The following is a 26,652-nucleotide window of genomic DNA, read 5'->3' as shown; positions in this document are numbered from 1 at the left end:
TATTATTCAGATAAGATAAAAATTCATCAAGTTTTTGTTCGCCATGACTGTAAATGGAGAATACGTCATCAATATAACGCCACCAAATTATTGTTATTGTTCTTATTTTATTAATTTTATTAAATTTCACGCCTCGCAAGCGAGTCTAGGCCTTGCTTTGTTCATCGCTAATCTTATAGAACCCTTAGGAGTTTGAATACATCCGGAAATAATTAGGAAGCTAGAAACACATTTGAAGATCATCTCAAATAACGCCGAAAGTATGTCAAAGCAGGTCAGCCGATTTGGAGAAATAACTACAAATTTCCAGTGAAAAAATGCAAATATATGCAAAAATGCGAAAATGTAAAAATCTTTGGATCCAAAGAACTGGAAAATGTAAAAAGTAGAAATAACGATGCAAACTGTTTGACTTACAAATCAAAGCAGTTTTTTGGGATAAAGGTTGCTCTCCTTATGATTCGCTAATGCTGTTCGAGAATGTTTATTTCAACATAAACTTGAGGATCTTTGTTCGGTAATGGCAGCTAAGAAAGTGGCAAGAAAGCATGGGATGTACGCACTAACCACTCTTTAAAAGTGATTTTTGCAGTAGAAAGTAAGCAAAAAAAAATTGTGGCGTGGAGCAATCGATAAGACAGTTGTTGTTGATGGTAAAAAGCAAAAAGTTGCAAAAATGCAAAAAGTTGAACCTAATAAGAAGATAACAGCATTGCATTTGGTTTCGCCAAAACATAACATAACTGAGTATTATATTATAATTAATGGGCATCTTGCGGTCGAAAGCTTTCGTCAAGTCTATCTAAAATCCACATAACGACAGAGGTATTAAAGTCAGCAAATACTTCACATATTTTCTGATGCAGCACTATTTTTTTCGCAAGTTTTAAAGCTCCAGATTGGCTCATAAATGAGCCCACGTAACAACTCGATAGAAATGATATCTAAATCAAAGCGGTCTCGTATCCATCTCGTGGCATGTTTGATGCCGACATGAATCAAACGTCCGCCATCATTAATTAGATACTGTTTTAGAGAGACAATAGAGAATCGGGAATGCCATAATCAGGTGTGCTTTGTTTCGTGACGGACACGCCAAATCTAAACGGTTTGATAGGCGTCTGGACGCTCCTTTGTACCGGAAATTTCGCATCCAGAGCATCTTGATTAGATGATCCAGGTACCCGAAAATAGTGGTAGGTCCAATTCAAAAGTAGATGTTAAGTTCAGACGTGCATTTCTTGCATGAACGTATGATAAAGTATTTGGATCTGCTGATAGAAAAATACGTATTACCATCATCATCAGTACTTGAAAAGGTTTTACTTTGCCTAAGAAGGAAAGGTAAGTCTTTAAATAAAAACGCCTGAAATAATCATTCTGTATTTCTATGTATGAACTGACTAGAAACCGATTTCTATCTTTCCATGCAAATAGTAAATGAATGATTTTTATTACAGCATACCACTTTCAATAAAACGTATGCGAAGTTATTCGTCCCATTTTACCGTTTTTCTCAATTTTACTCAGCCATCAGTTTAGATAAAATTGACTTCACTTAAACCTTCCCAGGAACTTTATTTGAATATCCTCTTCCCCTGTTTTAATTAATTTTCTTCCCAGATATGAGTGAGCATTTTCCTGAACCGACTATTCTGAAATTTTATTTTGGCTGCAGACAACACTTACAACCACAGATCGGAAAGAAGCGTTGCCCATTTTCCTTTGATTAACCCGAAGTCGCGTCCGATTTCTAAAGACTCCCAAATTTTTATTCCACACGAGCGCCTGAGAATACAAATTATACAAATACAGCGCCGCATACAACCAACAGATTATTACGGAGATTTTCCTTATCCATTTCCAAGGAAATTGAAATGGAAATTTTAATGAAATCTTTAGCTGATTGTTGTTGCAATTTCCGCACGCAAATAAGAAAATTGGCTATTTTGAGTTCTCCAACTCAAACTTATTCGTTATTCGGATTGTTTGGTATTCAAGTTGTTGATGATATTAGCAAAAAACGGATTAAACTGGAATGTTCAACTTTCGAAATATCCTGCAGATTAACCAGAAATTGGAATTTAAATTTAGCATTTTCCATTTGCTAGACTCCAAAGCTTCATTCTGAATTAGAGATGGACATTGTCTTTACCAGGCACCGAAATGTCACCGTTTTAATTAATTTTGCCTTTCCTCATTTCGTTTAATGGTTTCCTCGGCCAACGCGTACAATCAATAGTTATTAGTAATATGAAACTAAAAATTATACTATTAAATTAATTAACTTATTCAGGCTTAGAAAACCATCCCCATTTTATCTGCGTGTTATTCGCATGGTTGTTTTAGGTAACACCAACGTTGATTTCATTAATAACATAAATGTTCAAATAAAATGAAACCGCTCGGGTTTAATATTCCGTAGCGCATTTCAAAACGATATTGTAGCAGACAGTTGAAAATACGTTTTCTTTTGTACATTTAATTCTAACTGCACATTACCTTTCCGGGACATTTGCGTAGCCCCGGGACATGTCTTCTCATCAAAAGTTGCCGACTTTTATATATAATTTCGTTTCTTTCTGCACATCGCGCTGACACAAAGAAAATTGCCTTTTTATTCTTCCGTTTCTTTGTCTGTGTCTCTCCGGGGTGGTTTTTCAATAGGCAAAGGTGCACTTGTAGATTTCGCAAAATCATTAAAGTTATTGCGTTGAAAGTTTTCATCAGGTTGTCTTTGTTTCCAAAATACGTATGTAAACTATAAATAATTTTATCTACTTTTTTCTAGCAACGAGATTTAACTATAAAAAATGACAATTTATAGAAAAAACGAAAGCTCAGAGCTATTTGTTACACATTTATATTAACTTAGCTTTGTTGGACAATTTAGGACATGCTCTTTTTTACGGATCTTTTTAGAACGATTGGGGATTTGCTATCGAAACCTCAAAGTATTTTCCTAAATCAATTTCATTATTAATTCGAAATTTTCGTTTTTTATTGTGAAATAAAAGTATTCTTTGTCAATCAGTAATAGAATACGTGAGAATATTCGGTTTTTAAAAGGCATAAAAATGTTTAAAATTTAGAAGAAAAATACTAATAAACAGGAGTTTGAAAACATGAATCCGCCTCAACTGAGTATAACGTATCTATAAATGTTTCAATCAACATAAATGTTCAAATAGCTTCCCCCCATTCACAACCATCAAGTCCTTTCTATTTGCGATCAATTCCATGTAAAATGCCTTAATCACCGTCCACCAAATTCGACAAAAACAAGACAATAACGTTTAGTTTACGATTTGCGTGTTAAAAGACGCTTAGCCCTTGATATACTCACACAGTGAGCCTTAAAAGAAGATTAAGAATTCTAGCGTGACTACACAAAAGTACTCCTAACAATGACGAATAACCTAATGCCTATGAAACATTCACAGCTGTGGTCAAGTATATTTTTCCCATGAAAAAACACGAGGGAGAATTGCAGCTTACAATAAGATTAACCGTTGTTTTTCCTTTCGGATACTAAAGGGCGTCAATTTTTAACCGAAGAAAGTTTGGAAAAATGACCAATTTATCACAGTCAAGTCTAGACTAAATTAAAATTAAAACAGTTTCTTAACATTCAATCTCAAACAAGCACATTCGGTTGTTTGAAGCTTTTGAAGATTGCTTGTAGGTGTACCTATAGAACTGTTATGCAGATCAACATTTTTTCCTTTGGATATGACAAAATTAAAATTTGTCTTGAAAAACCACTGCACTGGCCATGCACTTAATAAGCTCGTTAAGCTGGCTTAAAAGTAAAAAAACGGCGCAAAAAGAACTAGACACAAAGCAGTAAAAGTCTCATCAAGCAAATCCAGCTTTTCTTCTTTGCCTGCAGGGAAAATGACTAATTCCCCAACTAAATAATATTCGATCCGACAGGGAGTAGTCGGCAAGCCTTTAGCAACCCTTTCAACAGGTCTGCAGCTCAGTTCAACCCACGCTGTGCCGAAAACTACCCTTAAATCACGTTTTATACGGTCGGTTGGGTCGAAACATCCCCGTTCATTACCTTGCAGTGCAAAGCCCGCCTGGACAATATCGCCGAAAGAGTTATCGAGTTTACTTAATGTTTATTTTTTTTCTCTGCTAAAACGGATTGTTCAAGACAACAAATGAGCCAATAAAATATGCCTTGCAAATCGGTATTTTTCTTTGAACGGTTTCAATTGATCAAAATCAAAATAAATAATCTCTCACGCATTAATCAACAAAGTTTCGACGTTTCATGGCAGGTATAAGTTATCCTTTTTGCCTGGAGAAAAATCACCTTATATTAATTTCAATTGTGGAGCATTTTCCAGATCTGGACTTCTACAGAAACACTCAAATGTTTGCAGTGGGATTAATTGTAAATATAACTTTAACCACAAACTTTTATTCTTGCATCCGTTGGGTATAAATGAGCTCGCATGAATGTGAAGTTTGGTGTAAATTCATTCAAAACAATGGAAACGAGTCAATATTTTTTTCACAGGCTAGTTGGAACGTTTACCTCACCAAACTCAAGTGAGTTTAGGATACACTGGCAATTTTCAAGTTCTGCCCTTATTTGTGAGTTTTTTGTTGCAAACAATTCCTGTTTTTACTCATGCTGCTATATTCACAGCTTTGCCTAGAACGTTTATTAATACTGATAATCGCTCGTTTGGGTAAATATTAATTAATTTTGCGCATTAACTTTAAATATACACACTGCAACATTTAATTTCGGTGATTTTGACAGTCTATATAATTTACTGTTGCAACTCGATCTAACTTGGGCGTTTAACAAATAATAATTTTCGGTCATTTTCCTGGGACAGTTTTATGTTTTAATCCATCCTTGTCAGCAAGAGGTGCTTTAGGTCCCTAAAAAATCTGGCTATTCCAAAGAAACCTGAAAAACCATTAAAAAGGAAAAGTTTATTATTGAAAACGAAACGGATTTACGAGTTTCGAAACCCTGAATTTCTTCCTTTGAGTAATTATGGGGATATTTTTAAAGTTGCTATGGGTAATTTATATTAAAATATATTCAATATCCTTGGAAAATAAATCTTGGAAAATTAAATGAAAATCTATAAGGAAAACTGGCATGGTAACGATGTTTACGTCGACGAGACTTGAAAGCGGCGAAATTTATGTTGTGTATGTAGAAACTTTGTTATGGAAACTCGGTAAAGTGAAATTTCCGAAAGGAATATTTGTTGCATAATTTCGAACAACATTAGGTAATATGAAAATTTGTATACGATATGGCTAAATCTCTGGCCTCGTAGACAGGTGGGCTTCATAAATTTTAATAAATAAAACCGTATTTGTATGCTATTTAATCTAATTGTAATTTTTTCATAACTCAGATAAGCTCATGAGTAAACAGTGTGTGTCTTTCAGGTATGAATATTTCAAAAGGGTATATGAAAAAACAAAGAAATATAAATCATCATTAAAAAATGTGAAATTGGAAATTTGAATATCAGACATTTAGGTGCAGGAGTGGGCCAAAATTTAATGTTTTTCAACACGTTTTTGCTCATTTCTCGTCAAGAAATTGAGATCCAGCGCTTATTTTTACATTTTCGGAGCGATGAGCGCTTTTAGGCAGTGAAGTATCGATTAGGAAATCTTGGCAGTTTTCCCAAGAAATTCTAGATTTTAAGAAGTTTTAGATTTGCGTGTTTGTGCGATTTTTTTGAGTTGCAAAATCGACTCAAACGTGACCGTGCTTTTGCGTGTTTGTGCGATTTTTTTGAGTTGCAAAATCGACTCAAACGTGACCGTGCTTTTTTCGGAGTTTCTCAAAAACCATCCGAGCCACAAAAGTCGTGTTAGCATCGTTGGGTAGAGACTTGAAAATTCGATCCAGTCGTAAAAAAGTTAGGAAATTGGAGTAGTTTTGAACCAGAAAGCGAAATTTGAATATCAGACACTTCGAAGCAAGATTATGCCACAATTTCATGTATGTCGTACCGTTTTTGCTGATTTTTCGGAAGCAAAATGAGCAAGTACGCTCTTTTTCACATGATTCCAGAGAGAACTAAATGACCTTTTTGGAAAGTGAACCATCGATAGTGTTTTCTCAGAAAAGTCTTGATTTCAATAAATCTTAGATTTGCATGTTTTTTTTTTAGTTGTAAAATCGACTCTACGTACTTGAGGAATTTCTGGTAGTTTTAAGTAATTGCCTTTTTATTTTCGTCATTCAATTTGGCCGGATGTAAATTACGTTTGATCGTCATAATGTAGACTAAGAAATTTGTGAATGCATCTGTTCGGCACCTTTCGGGCTCGCCCTGTACAGTACTAATAAATAATTTTTTATTGGGGAAAAAGCCTCGCAAATTATGATGAGAACGCATAAAAGTAAAATCTGATTTCGCATTGCTTCCCGGACCTTTTGGAATGAATACAGCAGCAATATTAAAAACTTTTATTACTGAGGGTCGGAGTAATGGTTTAAATGCCAAATATGATGACGGTGTTTTATGGATCTTAATGGCGAAGGGAGAGTTTATTGTTGTGTGTTGTTCTAAACAATGGTTGCGAGCAGAATTTGAACAGGGAATCAATAAAAGTATGACATTTTTATCTAAATTACTATTTAAATGTTTACAGAACCAATTATTTTTATTTAATCGGCAACTGTCTTCAGATTTCGAATAGATAAATATGTTCGGAAATGTCTTGCAGAATTTTGCCTAAACTGCCATTTTGGTTTTTCTCCGGCGATGTAAAAAAACGCTGATGTCAGCTAGGGTGGTAAAATTTATTTGCAGCATTTGTTGCAGCAATTTTTCCGACTCTCTCAGACACCCTCTATAGCAAAAATAAATTCCCGTTTTTGAACTTTGCACTAGATTAGCACAGGAACAACAAACAAATATTTAAGTAACTCTTTTTGCAGATGTTTGCATTGGAAATATCTGGCTTTATCCGTACGATATTTATTCGTCGGCAACATTTTTCCATTCAAGCCTTCGACCGTTATTCAGAAATCGGCTATAACATAAAAACCCAGTTTCCTCTTCTTCTTCGACTGCATTTATCGGTTTTACCTCGGATTTTTTCCTGCAATACACACGACCACTTTGGCGAGATCGAAGACCTACGAGCGTTGAATCTTAAATCGTGGGTCCGACTGAATATAAAATAAAGAACTTCTATTCGAGATCCTTATTTTAGGCAGTTTTGCATCTTTTATAGTGTTGCCTTATATAAAAGACACATGAGCCACACTTTAAAGTGGTGAAAGCATTAAAAATGCACGTTTCTACCACCTAAGGCTTGTCCTTTTGACTTCATGTAAATGTGTTTCCTAGCAAATAGCAATAATTTTATAATCATTGACTCATACAATACAATACATTTTCAACAATTCTGTATTAGGGTTTTGACCAGAAGCAAGCAGATATATTTCGCAAAAACCCTACACTTGTAAGGCGACATAAATAAATCAAAAGGCAACCTTCCTCTCAGGTGTCCATTATATGTTTTTGTAGGATGAATGGCAGGTGGATACGGAATATCAGCCTCAGATTTATTGGGCTTTTGAGTACATAAATAACTGAGAATGCGCCAAAGATATTTTACGAACGATTCAATGTTTTAAATTTGGTAGGTTTTGCTCTTACGAAATCTATGTTCGGACGTTTCAAGTCAATCAGGGTCTTAGTCCAATTTCGGCTTCAACAATTAAAATTTAATTCAAAGTTACTAGTTTTGCTGTTTCGGCAACAAATTTCAGGGCTTTTATCGATTCAAACTGGATCACTTGATGCAACTCTCTGGAGTAACTCGATACTGACTTATGAAGAAGTTATTTATACCAATAATACTCTTAGGCATGATGTAAAACAGAAAATTATAAGAGCTCTTAGTCACGATAATGCCAGTTCTATACCAAACTTAAGTACTGCCGTCTTGGCAGATAAAAGTACAAGTTGTTGGCTAAATAAGGTTTTGTTGAAAGTTTCAACTTGGAGCCCTTCCTTTCCAGTAATGCCGTTTCCATCGCCAATTCTCGAATATTTCAATTAAAAAGTTGAACAATCCCACGAAATTCGCTGCCCATTTATCATGTTCGATTTTCAATTAATGCTTCTTTGCAAATTTACTTTTCGACGGAAACTTTCCTCTTTATCTGGAAAACTAATTACTCTCTCTCTATCGGTGTTCGAATTGGGAAAAACTTTCGTAAAAAATCGTCTTTTTCGCATCGGAACGCGGGTGCGAAAAAATTCGCCCCATTCTTGTATTATCCGTGCAAACAAAGCCGACAGCTATTTATCATTGTAGGAACGTTATCGGAAGGCGAAACGTACTCGAGTGAACCAATTTTTTAATACTTGTAACGGATTTAAGGCATCAAATCGGGCAACAAGTGATCGATCTCACCTCGTACAACATTTTCAATGTATTTGCTCGCAACATAAAATATTCATATCCGCAATACAACGCAGCTAAACTAAAAATTCGAAATTTGTCTAGACATAAATAAGGCAAAGGTAATTTCTACAATTTTAGTTGAATAGTTGAACGCGCATTGCTCGGCATATTCCCATGAATTTAATTAAGCTTTAACAAGGCTCGAAATACATAAAAATCTAGAATTTAATTGCTACGAAGCAAATTATTATTAATGTATGGCGTTGGCATTAAAACATAATTCCAGTTTAAATTATTTTTCATGTGCATGTTTAACTGTACAAGCCAAACTCTATATTCCTACTAATTCCAGCCAATAAATTTCAGATCATACAAAATCTTACTTTATTCGAATGACTTAGAGAGCAGCAAATCCTCAACCCCAAATTGCCCAGATATTTTCCACATTACGTTCTTGTGATATATTTTTTATGAGCCGACGTTTTCGCTCATGTGCCCATATTATTTCTTTGAAAGGGCGACAAAGAGGATCATTCCCGATAATGCCATTTGCCTTTGTTGTGGCACGCACTAAAACCTTTCTTACTTACGACCGGTAAAATTGAAAAAATCGGAAATAAAAGATACGATAATGTTGGTGGGGTGTTGTTCTATTATTCTAATCGCTTGCGCCTTTCGTCATGAGAAAACAAAGTTGTTATTCCATTTATCAATTTGCTTTGGAGCCCACGTCTAGAAAAAACAAGGGGGAGTCATAGAGTAAAGAATTATGAGTAGTGATGTTTTATGAAATGATGCATCAAAAAAGCAGTAAGCAGAGTCGACAAAAAATGACTATGTTAAGTACCAGTTTGAGTGTTTTTTTGTACAGCTCCTATCCATTGATACTTTGGGAAAAAACCGGCAATTTGAGAAGGAAGTGGTCTAAAATTGGGGATCAGACTTTTATTCATGATACATTGTGCTGGGCCTGAACTAATATTTGGGTTGGAAAAGGGCCACTTCCTTCCAATTTGCCTAAGAAGCTTTTTCCCAATTACTGTTCTAAGAGGATCTATTGGCACGTGCCTGACCCTCAATTTAACTTTAAAAATCGCTTATACGCCGGCAAATAGAAAGTTAGATGAGCAAATCTAGTTGGGGATAAATTGAATAATAAATAACTAAGATTGATAGAATATTTTTTTCCATAATTAAGCCAAAGCTTAATGTCTATAATATTTTTACCAATCCAGATGGTTAGTCGGTAAGAAATGCGCGAGGTTTATTTTTTATAATTTTCAATTCAATTTTTTTTCTAGTTTTACGCACCTATATTTAAATCACCTGATATTTTTATATGCCGCATAAACCAAATAATAAGTTCCGATTTGCGTTTTAAAATTTAATATTTTTGACGCTTTTGGAACCATTGTTGCAACAATCAAACTTTGTTTACAAAGTAAACAGTCTGCTCTCACCTCACATACATAATTTCAAAGTATTCCTAAAAATGCTAAACATCTTTACTAAAAAATCTGACGCTGAACTAGTCTCTAGCCGACTTTATTCTCGTCCACCTTTCCGGCAGAAAATCGGTGAAAATCCGCCAGAGAGAATCTCGTAAATATTTTCCATAACACTAAGAATTTCCTCTATAATGCTCTGTCGCGCTATTCCAAGGAAATACTACGGCAATGTCTGCTAGGGAATTTCAATTCCTGGCATTTCGTAGAGTAAGTGTCTTAGAAGGGCACTTTTATGATTTTTTATTGCTCCAAGTAAAGTCTGCATGGAAGTTATAGCGTCCAAGTCTGAGAGGCAGTTTATAATTATTTAAGTAGTTGAATGATAAATGTTGAGCAGGTTTAGATTTATCTGTTTAAAATCCGTTTTGGTTGTAAATGGACGTAAGAAGATTTATTGAACGGGCACTAGAGCGGAATTTTTCATGCACAAAGACAACATTTCTACCAACTTGTCCCAATCCGTCTTACAAAATTTAACACGGTAAAGTATATGTGTGCACAGTGGTGGAAACTGTATATTAAATTGAGCACTAAATACCGCGTTTCTTTCTACAAATAGTTTTTCCAGTGAAGACAGCAGAGTAAATAACTACTGTTGTTTAACTAGTTTTCCACTCCCAAAGCACATTTGTTGATTTTCCTGACAACTTGAAAAATACCGGGGAAGCTGTAATAATTTTTTACTTAAATCATAATTGTTGAAACTTTGAAATTATTTTCATTCATTTGAAATGATCCTTAAGGCAGTTGATTTGGGTTTAGAAACATTGATGAATAATAATGCGGTTTCAAAATTTAATAACAAAAAAATGTTTTTAAGGGTTTAGTCTGAACTAATTTTTCAGTTTAGCCCGCAGTTAATGTGACAATTAAACGACCCAAAAGGCATGTAAATCAAATACAGCCAACTTATTAAAACTTTACGATTGTCCAATAATCCCTACTAATCTTTGTATGCGAATACTTTCAGATTCAGCCTGGTAGATTTGAGTTCGAGTGGTTGTTTTCACCAAAGACGTTCGGCAATTTGCTGTTTGAAATTAGTTTTCGTAGTAAATTGAAAGAAACTGCAAATGTGCAGCAGGAAAACTATGGAGTAACTCGGGAAAGGACCTACAGTTGTGAAATTACTTTCCGACGTTTAACTTTTCATTGCACCCGCCGTGTTAAGTATGCATGTGTGGTTTCCAAGTTTCTATGAGTTTTTTTGCAATCTTACAACGTAAACGCGGCTTTGTGAAAGTTGGAGTTTGAGTTATTTTAAAATGTTTCAGTTAATTTATATTTATTGCCTCTGGTGATGCAGTATAAAGATAAATATATTCGATCAATGATATGCATTCATTCGCATTCCACAATATAATTTCGCATACAAATATGCAGCACCCGTGCATATGTTTAATCATGCGTTCTCAGTAATTAGGAAAAACGGTTTTAAAACTAACAAAACCGTGCTCGTATTTAAAATTGAAGTTCTCGATTTACTTGCTACAAATGGAGTTGTGTACCATTAGACAACGGAAATCGTTTTTTACGCTCCGCTTCATTATCGATTCCACAGAAAATTTGAATTTCAAATCGAATTGAATAATTAAGAGAACTTAACTTAAACAAACGCCTTTTAAAATCTTATAATGTTCTCGGATAAATGAGGCAATTGTTAGATGGTTAAATAAGGCATTCGAGCAAGACCAAACTTGAATAGAGAATCACTATCGACGTACTCCGTAAATTTAGATTTTTTTAAAGAAACCGGTGGCGTTTGTAAACACTTTGAAGTGGGGAAACTGACACTTACAAGTAGCGTTTAGCAACATTTGAACTTTCAGAAAAACAATTCAAAAATCATTGATTTAACAGATAAAATGAGCGAAACCTCAAACATTTTTGCTTCAAAAGACGAAATTTTACTAATCGATACAACTACCTGTTCTAAGTTGCTATTTGAGTTTTAAAAAAATAATTTTTCTGATAAGAAAGCATCCTTTATAAAATTCGGTATTGCTTGAAAACACTTTCAAGTTTTCAAGATTTCAAGAGAAATCAATACTTTTAAAACAGTTCCACTGACTTTAAGCAACATTTGCACATTTGCGGTTGGTAGGAAAATTTTCACAAACCATTTATTTCATAGCAAAAATTAACAAATTCTACCAAAACATTTTTGACATGAAAACTTGCTTTTCCAACTAGTTGAGAGCTCCGATTTATGTTTAAAAATGTATTTTTTTGATGACTTGAGAGTACTTTATGAAACAATTAAATTCGGTAGCGCTTGTAAACTTGTAAACGCTTGTTTCAAACAGGAAAACCAACACACTTATGCAATATTATTCAAAAATTTCGGTTTTAATATGTAAAATAAGCAAATACCTGAAAAAATTTTAATTAAAATATTATAGTTTTCTTTATGAAAGTTCTAATTGGCAGTGTTAAAGCTAAATTTACTAATTAAATAAATATTTGCCTCGCTATTGATCTCCGCATAAAAGCGATCAACATTTCATTGAATGATTACAGGAACTTTCCGTTATATCTGGCGCAGAAGCTCTCTAATATTAAGTATTCATTGGAATCCCAAGTTAAACGCCGAATCAAACGTTATTAACGCCCTTTTTGAATGAATGCAGAGCGTTTACTCAGAAATAATTAACGATAAATTAAATATTCTCGTTAAAAGTGGAGCGATTGTTTTTAGGATCCCGACTGAATGTTAATTTTTCCCCAAGTAAATGTATTTAGCAATTCTGGTGTGTACATTATCGATTAAATAAAATTTTCGTTATTCTAATAAATTTCGATTAAGATATAAATAATTGACAGAGAAGGTTGAACAAAGTTTCAGCGTTTCAGGCAGAAACATTCTTATAAACTGCAGTGTTATCAGCACTTCAGTTTGGTAGTTTCAACGTTTCGGTTGGATTTTAGAGATTGGAAACAAAGATAATCTATTTCTGAGATTATTTTCAGCTTTAGGTCTCCTTGAAACGATCTGTAAGTATTTGGTAACATTTCGAAATCCAAACAAAGCGGAAATAAATTGAATGGAAGAAGACGATTCTAACTGCCAAAGGCTTTCTAAACTAGATTTTATTAAAGCGAAGTGAAGTAACATCGCAGAATTACCTAGAGAAGAAACTACTAAAAAATATCAATTTTTCTGACTTACCATTATCCCCATACGCTGCAGCCAATCCAGCATTCCAATAAGTACTTATCAACACAAATGCTGCCACATTAAGCACCGACATGATTCCAAATCCAATTTTTACTACCGAAACTCGCAAGACATTCTCTTAGAACCTTCACTATCAGTTTTTGTTCTTTTCTTCCGAAAAAAAATCACCCGTTTCGTATATTATAACGTATCCTGCTCGTTTCTCTCCATGTTTCTTGGAAAAAACGGCTCGAGTTTATCGATGAAAGCACGATGGCCGGTTCGTGAATGTAAAACGCGATATCTGTCTCAAAATCTCTTTGTTGCTATCGAGTCGGAATTGATGGAGGCTGTGATATCATGAATTTTTATGGCTGTTATGAACGCGACGTCTTCAGGTCTTGGCTTCTCGTCGAAGATGTCTGAAACAACAAAAACGTATACTGCATGATGTGGATAACTACAACATGTTCATCTAAATTTCAAACTAGATCGATTCGTTTAGTCAAGTTTTCTGTATTTTTCCTGCCTTTCATTCAGTTTGGGTTTTTCATCCATAACTGAACGGAACTAAAACTCAAAAGCAAAATCTTAAATATTCACTTGATAAAAGCTTGATTGAATGACTTGAATTTTCAATACATTGATCCAACGACTGCTAATCTTGAAGATGACACGAACCTGTGGCCAATTATTTCTGTGAGCTTGTGTTAATCTTTCGCACCTTGCAAGCACATGTTATCGGCTATTAAATCAAATTGAACCCTCCTGTAATTACACTGGACTTAAGTGCACCAATTTTGATCGAAAATTGCACATTTTAATAAGGTGTGTATACAGATGGAAACATTTTTCACAACTAGAAGGAGTTTTGAAACAACAAACCAATTTAAAATATTTCTTCCTAACGTACGAATGGATGAATTATTTACACCCTCAAAGGTGTTTGATATGTTAACTAATGTCACACGCTTTTGAAGCAAAAACACCTCGGATTGTTTAATGCACTTGTAAAGCTCGAAAGAAAAGCGTGAAGAAAGCCCGAAAAAAAAACACCAGTTACAAGGAATGGGCAATAAAGTCTAACTCTTTGATAATAAGCCAACACTTTTGAAAGTTATTCATTCTTTTGTTATTTTTTCGATTCATTCATCTTGTTAATGCAATTTCAGAGAAGCTCTTGTGATATCCAACCTCTCTTTTTCGAATGCTATGTTTTTAAGCCTTTATTGCAAATTGATAATTATACGATTACTAAATTACAATTTAAAAAATTTGTTATTGGTGTTTCTAATTTAAAAAGAACTTTCAATTTGTTCGAATGTTGGAGGGAACGTGAATAGTTCTTGACTTAAAAATATCCCATTTTTGATTTAAAGGAATAAAATGCCGAAAAGACTGCTCATAAATAACCCCAGTGATATTTGGGTTACATGTTGCAGGTCAGTGGGGTTCCACATGATATTTTGCAAGACAAATCCCTATCTCAAATGGCATCTAAAATATGGCTTTTTTTATAAAAAGAACATCTTGTGTCTCACAAAATGCCAATATTTTCTTAGGGCACCCTGTGTCCCAAATGCCTATTATTCAGTGCAATTAAATGAATTCATTCAAGCTCAGTGGTTCTTCGTAATCCGACCAATCTTCAACTGTATGCTTTAAGAAGAAGATTAAATACCCGAACCAAGAAATACAGTCCAGTAATGCTAAAACTGGCACCTGATAGGTGGAATAAAGCATGGCGTGGCTGCCGAAGTGGCCTTATCTGGCCGATCTTCGTGTTTACAAGCGCTTATCGACCACGTACCGCCACGACATCCATTTAATTTATGCCCCATCGTTTTAGATTTTGTCTGCACTGATATGCAATTATCTGCCCTTTTCACACGTTTAAGTTAATGAGCCGCGTATGTTTTGCTTGATTTTTCTAGATCTTCGACCGATTTCGAATTTCTCGTTAATATAAGCCCGGTCTGTTTATCAGCACTGTTTCATCAAGTTTCCGAATTCAACTGAAAAATTATTTTAAAATACGCAGTTTTTTTAGTGGGTCTACTGCTTCAGCTTCTAATAGTAAAAACTATGCACGCAGCTGAAGACAAAACGTTAATTAAAAACAGCATCGCCAACGTAATAGCGATAGATTTACAAAAAGTAGTATAAGTTTAATTATTTCAAAACTTGCAGCTTATAAAATTTTAAAAGTGGAAAATAAGATTTTTGTTAGAGCCCAATTTTGCGATTAAAAAATTGGCCAAAACCCGATTTTTTTCTCAATTGAAGCAAACCTACTAGCTTCTGATTGTGCAGTTTATTTCAAACATTTACTCATTCAAAGTTATTTAAATCTCTATTTTGTATATTGCATTTTGCTCTGACTATATTTGAGTTTCTGTAGAATGTTCCTAGGTATTCAGCTCAAAAAAACATACATGTACAAAGTAGATTTTTGGAAGAAAAATCGTAAAATACTTAAAATTCTATAATAATAGAGAACGTAACCAGTTCATTGAAATACACACTCAATCCATAGTAAAAGAATTCATCACAGTCACAGTATCTAACCGACTACATCCCTGATGGTGGAGTAAATTTTCTTAAAATTAGCAAAACAATAAAAAAATTGCGTGAAAAGTAACTGTAAGACAAAACTTATTCGTTAGCAACAATTATAAAAATAAATAACACAAATTATACAAAATAAAGAACTAGCAAATAGTGTATCTACCACCAATTTGCAACTGACTAAATAACATTGTGCACTAGACAATAAAACTGCACTATAACCACAAAATTGCGATTTTATCTTTTAATGCATCTTGAAAATAAATAATGCCATGGCTTGTAAACCATACTCGGGCACATCAGTGGTTATGAGGAACAAACATTGTTCGGGCCGTAAAGCATGTTAAGCAATTTTTGTTCATATAAAACCTTCATTACTTGTATCGTTAAGACATTTTACTGCCTAGTATGGTGAAGATTTATATGCTACTGTATATTATACATAAAATGTGTAAAAAATTTAATAAGACTCAATCATATAAGTTTACGAGCTACCGGTACGATATTACCTGAGTCATATAATATATGTAATAAGCCAAGGTGTGAAAAACATATATTTTACTTATCGTAGAAAATAGCCAATTACTTAAGTTAGCGTATGGGACGCTTTTCTAAATTATTAACAAGTTCTCGTTTAAAAAAAATCCTCAGGCAACAACGTTTACTCAAAATGAATAAACACAACACTTTGTACTATTTACGGAAATGATGCATGTGTAGTGTGTCTAGTGCGTTTATAATTTGGGTGAAGTTTTTAGCGGAAACTGGCAGAACATTAACGTTGAAATTCGAATGATGGATCAAACGTAAACCCAATTTCCTGAAAATTCACACATGGCCCTTATCACAACTTGCACAGCGATAAACAAAACACATTATCTCTTCGCATATCTCCGGTATGGAAAATCGCAAAAACAACAAAACCCCAGTACACTGCATGTATCTTTGTCGGCTCATTTTAAAAACTCGGGAAAATACACGGAAAGCTCGTCGACAAAAAAAACAAACACAGACAAAATATGCCATTTATTTTGAGGGAAATGATGATTTATGTCCCATAGACGAAAATGGCGGACAGACTGAACGTAAATAACATCGGGAAATTAGTTTTTCTGACCGGCGTTTTTTTTTGACGAAAATGTTCATAGAATCATACATTTTCCGGAAAAACGTAAATAGTGGCCTTTGGACCAGTTTTAATTCCACATGATGATAGCTCAGTGTGTTTATGTTAGTGTTCCGGAACTGACGAAATTTACATTTGCCTAACACTGAGCTGGTTTTGATATTGATTCATATTTTTTATTAGTTTCTTTCAGTGCAATTGAAAATAATATACTTAATTCTTGTGTTAAGGATTAAGCAACTTACTTGTTAAATTACGTTTGAAAAAGCCGCTTACATCGCCATCCATTGTATCGTATACATTGCGAAATTTTCTCATTTTTGTCAGCAGGATTGGTCGATTTTCCAAATAAAAATCTAATTAGGAGCGACCAAAAAACAAAGCATTAGATTTAAAAAAATATCGAAACAAACTGCAGATTAATATGAGTTTCTGTGTTACTATACTTAGTAAGTGCGAGTAATGCGCCAAAAATTAACAAAAATCTGTTGATAGACCGATAGACATGAAAGAGACTCAGGCGAAAAGATCTTTGTTTGTCACATTTTGTGGTAAATTTGTGCATTTTTTAAGTGGCCTTTGACACTTTAAAGCAATTCGGTTGGATGGATGAATGGAAATGGTTTTAAAAATTAAAATTTTAAGGGAAGTACGTTCAGTGCTTCAATAATAGATACTTTAAAAGGCTTAACTAATTTAAAGATGATCCATCTGATGGTCTGATCTTAATTGCTTCCTCGAAACGCTGACTAAAAATACCGATAACAAACTTTGTGGTTTTATATGTTGCAATAATAAAAAACCAATTGAATTGTCCAAAACAGTTATCAAAGCTTCAAGTTCCCTTCCAAATTATCCCACACATCTTCAACACATGTTCTCTTTACAATGTATGTAGTTTGTTCTGTTGGCTCTTCTATTGTAATTTATCTCGATTTTTTCGAAAACTCCGCCTTATTCTTAATAGCGAAACAGCCCCGAACGATACCCAAGAGTCCATCAGCTGATGAACAGTTCGTCCCAAAGGATATGACCCTTCCACCTGCTAATTTATCACGGGTAATGATGTGTGGACTGAGATCCAGACGCCCAAAAAGAAGATCGATTGAGCAGCAGCTAAAATAATAGACGCAAGTTTTGCCGCTAGCTGATAAAAAAATAACAACAACATTCGATAAAACTCTTTGACAAAATCGATACACACAAGGTCGTGAAAAATTAACATCCAGCTCACAGGATTGTTTTCGCCACTTTCGAATATCCAGAATTCCTGTTCTGACACACGCCAAAGGAAAACCAAACGTCCATTTATTACCCTTCCAAGAATGAAGTGGACGTGAAAAAATGTTGGCTCGCCTTTTTCTGTTTATATGTAGTGACAGAATGGGGTATAATAGCGGTTTTCTCTCGCAAACTGAAACTGAGGCCGCAACTGAAAAAGGGTCTACAAGCGTTTTTCATACAGTGGATATTGATCACTTTAGAGATCTTAAATAATAAGAACTCATCCAATTTAGAAAATTAACTTGAATTGGTGCCTAATAAATTGAAGATATGAAGGTTAACAATGAAAATCGTGTGTACACTGCGTTTGAAGACAAAGAAAGAGGCCAACAAACAAAAGAAGTGACCTTACGAATCCTTAAGTAAACTGAAAATTAAAGCATTCACTATCGAGATTAAAAAGAAAAAATGCGGAACCGCGATTTAAGAATAAAGCGTTAGGTGCATGTAAAATCTCTTCTATTCACTTAGTCACCGCTCCTCATTGCAGATAAATGAAGAAAAGTTAGTTATTGCCAAACTAATAGCCTTGTTAGGAAATACAATTATTTTTCCAGTCAAAAGAAGTGAGTAACTATGAACATAAAACTCTTCATGTGCAACCGTTGTTTGAAAGTTTCCATTTTGTAAAACGGACAATGGTATTAGCCATTTATTTGAGTTAGTTTAAAATAAATTCCTCCTTTTTCCTTTTCCCGACTAGCTGGAAATTAACTTGATACTTCTTAAACTTATTTTCTCCTATAATGGCTTCCGCATAGAAGCTGAAACGATATTTAATAAAATAATCATTGGGAAAGTTTACCCATACGTCCCATTTCGAATTGAACCGATAACGTAAACAGCATGCAGTTTTCCTATTAAAGTTTTCCGTCTCGAGTGTCGGTGGAAAAAGCAGCAGAAAAAGATCGGCAATATCGGGTTAGACTGGAGTTAAACGAATTAGTCGGCGAAAAAGGTGAAACCGCGTTAAAGTTGAAACTTTCTAGACGTGTATTAATGCTTCCGATTTCCGGGTTTTCTTTCCATATTCCAGTTAACCATCATTTGTTGCCACAACCAGCAAATCGTGTAAAACAGGCCCAGGCGTTCATTTCAATGGTATAAAAAAAATTTAAACTAGAGCTATTATGAAACATAGCTGTTGTCTCCACATGTATAATGTTAGTCAAGCTAGTAAAAGAACCATAAACCCATGTTTGTTCAGAGAACTTGGGGGCTTCTTAATTACATTTATAACACCTTTTGTTGTAAAACAAAGCAACGACTTGTGAGCAACACGTTTACGTATGGCGTTTATTTATCAAACAATACTTAAAACGGCGCAATAAAACCGTTTCCGGTTCATAAAATCGGTTTACGATCGAAATCTCGATAAATCGAAATGTCTGCCCTCTCAACTCACATGCGACTTGCATGTTGAGGAACGCAATTTTTCAAACGCTTTCGTTCAATTCCGTAGAACTGCCACTCAATAGTGGGAAATGTCGACGGCACTAATCTGAGCAAAAGCTCACACGCATCAGCCGGGGCCTTATTTAAAACTCAATTTTATCCGTAAAGTTGGAAAATTCGAGCAAAGCGCTCCGTAAAAATGATAAAACCGATAAAAAGTTAAAACAGGCCGAAAGTTTCGAAACCCCATCGAAAGTTTTCCGAAGCGCAACAAGACTTTTATCTTGCGTTCGCCACATTATGCTGATTTTCCCGTTTCGAGAGGTTGACTCGTGTGGAAATTCGGGAAAATCAACGTTGCCACATGTGGATTCTGCCAAAAGAGCACAGGGTAGTAATGAAAAAACTTTCGAAAGTATTATTTGAAGAATAATGAATATAATTCCGAGGAAATATGTACATTTATCCAGACTTATTCAGACAATTAGCTGAACTATCTGAAAAATTAGCTGAACTTGATAGAACTCTCTTCATTATTCTTTTATTTTAAGAATATCTTCAGTTCTTTTTAAAACCTTTTAAAAGTGAAAAAAATTAGTATCAAACGAAAAAAGGCAAATGGAACTGTACATTTCTCACAAAAATGTTATTTAGAAGCAATAACCATTCAAGAAAACCTTACTCTGACCAAATCAATCTCAATTTGATAAAATTTCTGGCAACTTCTTAATGTTCCAATGAACCAATTGTCGCATCAAAATGTTTCACCTCTGTCCCTCTTGGCGAAACGATTAGACACTGTTCGAAAGAAACTTTCAATCTCTGCAGACGTTTAATTATATCCTTCTTGGCCCATCTGCGACCAATACAATTTAAAAGTCAATGATTCGGTGACAGACTGTGCGATCTCTTTGTGTCATGCTTTTCTTTGTCTAAAGTTTCCTCTTGCGAACTTTCCACCGAGATTATTTGGCTTCACACCGAACAAATCGTTTCTTCTCGAAACGGAAAACTTTTCGCTCGGTGTTTGTTTTCGGCGAATATTTGAACCACAAATAACCGGGGAAAAAATTGGGGAACGAAAAACCAGCAGAACGTTTCGGAAAAGATGTGTTTCCGTTTAGATTGAACAACAAAGGTCGAAATCGAGATCAATATCTTAATGCAATATTAATCGCGGTGGGATATCCCTTTTATTACGAGTAACAGGGGACTTAATGTTCCATCTTTCATCATTAAGTTAGTCATGGGGAGGAACCCCGTCGTTTCACACCTTGGGAACGATTTGGGTCGCTCCTTTTCAGCCCCAAATTTCGGCAAAAATTAATTTCGATAAGTACGATTCGGTTTATGATACTCATTTAATTCGTCAAGATGTTATTGAGAGGCGATGCGTCATCTTCTACTGTGCGCTTATAACGGCATTATATTGGACGGTTATTACGTATTTCTAGAATTATTGCATTTATCCATTTATGACGAAAACTTAATGCTACTGTTTTACACAAACCTAACCTTCTCAGAAACACACATATGACCTAAAGCTCACCTTCTTCCCATGCATTTTTCCTTTCCGATCTCATTTTTTCTCACGCAATAAATATCTTCCTATTGTAAAATGTGTATCTTAAAAATGTAAGTATCGTATGTAACTTTAACTTCGCAAATGTTACCTAATTAATTAAAGTTGAACCTTTAAATGACCCAGACCCAGAGAAAATCAGACTTATCCAGGTAAATGCCAGCTTTACAGATGGATATTGATAAATATTCCAACCGGACGCTTTTAATACATGAATCTTCTAAATTCGAACTTTGTAAAATTTCTAGTTAGAACGTGGATGCAGTTAAAATAGCCCTGAACCAATCCAAAACTTGTCGATGAAATGTATTTCAAATTTTCTCTGGCAGTAAAGCATATTTTGATTTGAACATGAAGATTTGATTCTCATGAAAGCTCTTAGGAAGATGAGATATGAATAGAACATTAAAGGGCCAATTTTGCACCGGGTCCACTCCTAGAAAATATAAAATTAGCAATAAATGGAGAAGTTATGGAATAATGTTAGGATGAGGAGGTTGCATGTGTATCGAAATGCGATGATATTAAGTATCCAAAATACTATACACCTTATTATTCATTTTGAAAAATTTCAATGAAAAATAAACGTCTGAAGAAGATATGCAAAAAGTCAGGAAACTGCAGAAAGTCATGTACATATTTAGGAACCTGATTCAGACAAAACAAGGCATCAACAACAGAAATAAGATCAGCAAATTAGATGGAAATATGAAAAGAAACGCTTTGAAACAAAACTAAAGAATATGAAATGTAATAAAGAGCTCTCACTATACAGAAGTAAGGGTTAGAACTGATTTACATATTTAAAACGATATCCCAAGGCCGATAGGAGAGGCACTTGAAGGAGAAGATATTCATAAAGTGTATTGATTAACAGATAAATTCGATGGTCGAAGATCTAGGTCTACTGGTTCTTCACTCAATTTCGCATAAATGTCTTCAATGTGTACATATTAAAGCCAATCGAACATCGGCGCTAATCTGGGCAAAATACTCACTTTAACTTAAGATATTAAAGTAGCTAATAAACCACAATAATCATATTCTATATCTAATATAATCTAAACTAACTAAAAAATCATCATTAAATTCAGAAGGCACACGCGTTCGATGACAAGTTAATACACCAAACTGTAAATAAAAACGATCAGAAGCTTAGGTAATAAAGAATTAATTAACATGAAAAAACCTCAAATAAAGAAAATTTACAAAAACGAACTTTATTACATTGTACCTGATCAAATCAAAATGCAATTTAAAACCAATTTAAATTAACAGGACTATACCTGTTTAATAATACTAATGGACGCTGCAAAATGAACACTTTGCCCGATACTAATTGTAATTCGATATTTACATTCTTCAAAAAGCAAACTCTCGAATTGGATATGCCGGCATCAAATTTTGCACATTTATTAGCATGGACTTTACAAAGTGCTTTGCCAATATTGAATCTAAAGTGGATTTGACTAAAGCTAAAACCTTTGATGCTTTTTCGGCTGATTTGCTCGATTGATAATTATAGAACCTTTTTGTTTAGTTACATTTTTTTCAGCTTCCAGAACTCCGGTAATTGCAACTTTCAAGCTGTACAGCTCGAATAATCTAATAGTTTGAAAATCTTTGATTAATTGCCTGAACATTTCTCGTTGTTTTCCCGTATAATGTTTCAGATTGTGGCAATAATTTAAATTAGTGTTTCCTCGAATGAGATTCCTATCGATGCGCCAAATGAACGCCTTTCGATTTAAACTGCAAGCTCCAATATGTCTCGATGAATTATGGGGACTTTTTCCGATGGTAGTAAATTAAAGGATTCAGTACGCTTCGTGTAACACCAACGTGCCGGGTTCTATAATAATTTCATAGAAAATTTATATGATAATGTGCCTTAGAAGAGCAGAACCACATAAATACGATGAGCGTTTCCGTATATCTAAGTTGAGTTTTAATGCAGAAAACCGCCCGAGCAAGTCGATTTTTCGTGCACTTATGGTAAAATGTGGATTTTATGAATCGCTTCTGGTTTAAGCAATTGAATAATAGGCATATTTAAATTTGTGTTTGTGTGCAGTGCAGTTGAAGAAAAAAACTGCTAAAAACTAAAGTTGTACTTCACGTAATAATAGACTTAGTTGAGTTTCTTCTATTCGCTATTGAATCATCTAAAAAATTGAAAGTGTTCCACAAGGGATCCATTTGAATGCTCAAAATCTAAGCATGCCTAATTTAATGTATGCTGATGACACCAATGTATTAGTTGGTGAACCGAATATACCTGGACTTGAAGAGAATGCCACCAGAATGTTCCCAGAAACCACAGATTGGGTTCAAAAAATATTAATATGGCTTAATTTGAGAAAGAAATGCCATTCCGTTTAGAACCAAATCGAATAGAACAGAATAACTAAATTCTGGCCATGTCGATTTTGATTTATGTACGAAGCTGACGTGTGTATATGGTAGACAAGATGTCAAATGGGGTATATCTGTGTTCCATTACTCGACCGAACATCTATAAATCTATAATTCAGCTTGATTGGGCTTGAGCGAGTCAATTATCGAGGCAGAATAGAGGCGAATTAATTATCTGCAAAGCTGCTTTATCCTAATGGGTTGACTGTAAGTTTCGGGCAAATAGTCTTTAAACAAAACATGAACTTATCGGTTAAGTTCAATTGAGTGCTAATGGGTTTCGGTGGAATTAATCCGACTGATGAAGGATTTATCGGCATTCGTAGAGCGCCAAAATATGTTTTTCCCGATGTTTCAAGCCTGATGAAAACAAAAACGTTTAATTAGAAACTGGAAAATTGAAAATGAGTTTTGAGGTTTACAAACTTTTAATTCATTAGCATTTAATTCTAATAGCAAGCATTTAATTCTAATAGTTGTTGCAACGCTTGCGAGGAATAAAACAATTTAGTAACAAATCTTAACTTACAAAAAAATACTTCTTAGAAAATTACGCTTTTCATTTCGTTAAGTCTTTAAAAAGTGTTTCTTATAGTAAAATAATTTTGGCTTTAAAATAGCGTCCTATTTTTTGCTTCAATTAATTGCAATTATTGGTAGTACGCTCGCTACTGCTAATATAATTGAATTTAGTTTCTTTGCAAAAAATAATTACAGTTCAATTTCAACTTTTAGATTCAGTTCAAATTCGAGTTTTGTCGAAAATACCAAAAGTAGTTTTAAAATATTTAAAAAATTACCTTTTTCCGGTTTATTTGTCAAAGAATGACTATATTGACCCGGTATTTCCGTTTGACAAATTTATAATTGAAATTCTGTGCATTTTTAATATAATAATGCACCTTATATCAGGTTTAAAATGTTCATAAGGCATCGTAGCAAACAGTTTATGCTATTATATGTTATTAAGAAATTGGTCCTAAATAAATTTGTATTTTTAACACGATATACAATGATGGTGCTTCACTATTATACCACCATTTTTGCCGATTGTTTCCTTAAGGTTTGAGTTAAGATTTTCTAGTTCAGTTCAAGCTGTTTTTGTGTAGCTTATTCCGGAAATGATAATAGACCGATGTAACTGTAGTTTTTAGGACTTAAATAAATAAAGAATGAGAGCTACAGCAATTGGTTTCCTATTACACTTAAATGTTAAATAGTTTAATTCATTTTATGTGGCATCTACATAATCAACATGAAAACCCAATTTATGTCTAAGAAACCACCCCACTTTTGATAGATTAAATCCGTTTCCATTCTTACAATGTCATTAATATCCAATTTAAAATTCTCAAAATTGTTTTAACGCTCTCCTGAATAGTTTACAGTTATGAGTTGTGACACATTTCATGCGGGAGTGCGATGTGTGTGTAGGGTATCAAAATCAACCCAATTCTGGGTAAATATTCGCATCAAGCAACTAGCAAACAAACAAACTAACGTAGCAAAAACCAATTAAAAACCATTTGAAGTTGTTGATAATTTTGCCTCTGCAATAGCATTTTCGACCGAACTTGCAGATTTGCCAGCAAATCGGAAATAACTAGAAAACTCAATTTGAGATTAAAGTTCGATAATACTTCACAGGTTTAAGCCATGCTGAAGCGAACTACGAATTAGCTGGATTTGAAAACAGAAAATCGTGAAAACTTGTTAAATTTTTGCTTCACTTTCATCTTGGAACTTTAAGGGCCGCAGGAAGTTCGGTTGGATTTGTAAAATAAATGCATCCGATATTAAAAGATGAAACTGCAGTCCATTAGAACGCTGAGCTGGGAAGCTGCCATTAAATATTCCATAGCCCAGGTTATCTCGTCTGGTTTATCTGACCCGGCAATAAATTTTCCATAGGTGTGCCGGAAATTAGAAGGGCGCCGTTTACTGTATTAACTAGAATGTTGCCTGCACTGGCAAGAATACTGGATTACCGTAAATCAGCAGTTGGCTGTTGTGTTTCACTTTATCTTTCATCCGGTTGTAAATAATTAGCAGGCAAACTTCCATATTAGAGAATGTGAGCTGGCTTTACGTGTGGTTGCCATACGTACTGCGGAACGGGAGAACAAAGCATACTTTCTCCACAACTTCCCAGAGAATTTAATGCGTGGTTTGCGCAAATATGAGCTTAGCATTTCAACTATTGACCCTATTTGACTTCTAATTACTGCACAAAAATCACTCCCGTTATCTGCGCGTAACGCAAGCTAAATGGTTTCGAGCAAGGGGACGTTTATTGCACTATATTTTCTAGGGGAAAGTTCATTACCTGCAGTAATCTAAATTAATACGAAGAAAAAGAACGGCGAAACATGGATAACATGGCAGAATAAACAAAACAGAGGGTCCCCTCCATTAAGTAAAAATAAATTACATTTACCTGGAGAAAACGAATTTATTACGGTGGATTTCAATTATCTCGGAAGAAGAGGAAAATAGGAAAACGGGCGAAGAATCACGGAAAAATAATCGCCGACGAAAAAAGAGAACGCTTTACATTGCCGCTTCATTGGAGAAGCAATAATTAGACTGTAAGTATTTATTATAATTTAAATGCTTCTGTCTTTCTACAGCCATTTCTCACCTGTACACCTAAAAACGAGAAAATTATTCCTTTTTCGAGATACATATTATTAGAGGCTTTCCTAAAATTGAAGGAGTGTTTATTGCACTGAAGCCAGTATTGAAAAGAAAATTAAATTTGGTGGGTTTTAAGAGGTAGTTAAGTATTGCGCATCTTAAAGCGTATTTTCCTTCTTGTAATTCATTGTCAAGAACTTTCTAATACAGATAATAACCCTAATCAATTTTTTAATACGCGCAAGTCTACAACAAATGTTCAAAATGACCTCCCTCAGACGGCACACAAGATTCAACTATTCGAATCATTGATTGTCGTATTCCTGCAAATATTCGTGATGTGTTTTTTATTGTGTTACAGAGCACTATAATTTGCTTCCTCAGGTCACAAATATTTTCAAATGCAGTGGAATCAACTAATGCTAAAGTAAAACCTCAAATGCAAAAATCCAGCGGATTTATATCCGGCGATCCAGCAGGCCAATGTTTCATACCTCCGCAACCTAAAGTAAAGTGCGCAAAGACAATTTCATTACTTTAATATATTGAAGGATTGACA

At 34.4% G+C, this 26,652-nt stretch overlaps 1 protein-coding gene across 3 annotated transcripts in view; it reads right to left on the bottom strand.

Annotated features, from left to right (window-relative positions):
* The window catches only part of LOC109538079 (epithelial discoidin domain-containing receptor 1), a 185,767-nt gene that overhangs the window by 121,177 nt on the left and 37,938 nt on the right, over window positions 1–26,652 (bottom strand). For all 3 annotated transcript variants that reach the window (XM_048669156.1, XM_019905124.2, XM_019905123.2), the window contains exon 3: window positions 13,099–13,508. In XM_048669156.1, coding sequence (XP_048525113.1) covers window positions 13,099–13,180 — 82 coding nt within the window. In that variant the 5' untranslated portion in view covers window positions 13,181–13,508. The remainder of the gene's footprint in view (window positions 1–13,098; window positions 13,509–26,652) is intronic.

The sequence above is a fragment of the Dendroctonus ponderosae genome, unplaced genomic scaffold (assembly GCF_020466585.1).
Source record: "Dendroctonus ponderosae isolate FM_Combo_2020 unplaced genomic scaffold, Dpon_F_20191213v2 Dpon_F_20191213_8, whole genome shotgun sequence".
NCBI classification, from domain to species: Eukaryota; Metazoa; Arthropoda; class Insecta; order Coleoptera; family Curculionidae; genus Dendroctonus; species Dendroctonus ponderosae.
Note: the sequence above shows the minus strand (reverse complement) of the source record. Positions and strands in the feature narration are given on the sequence as shown.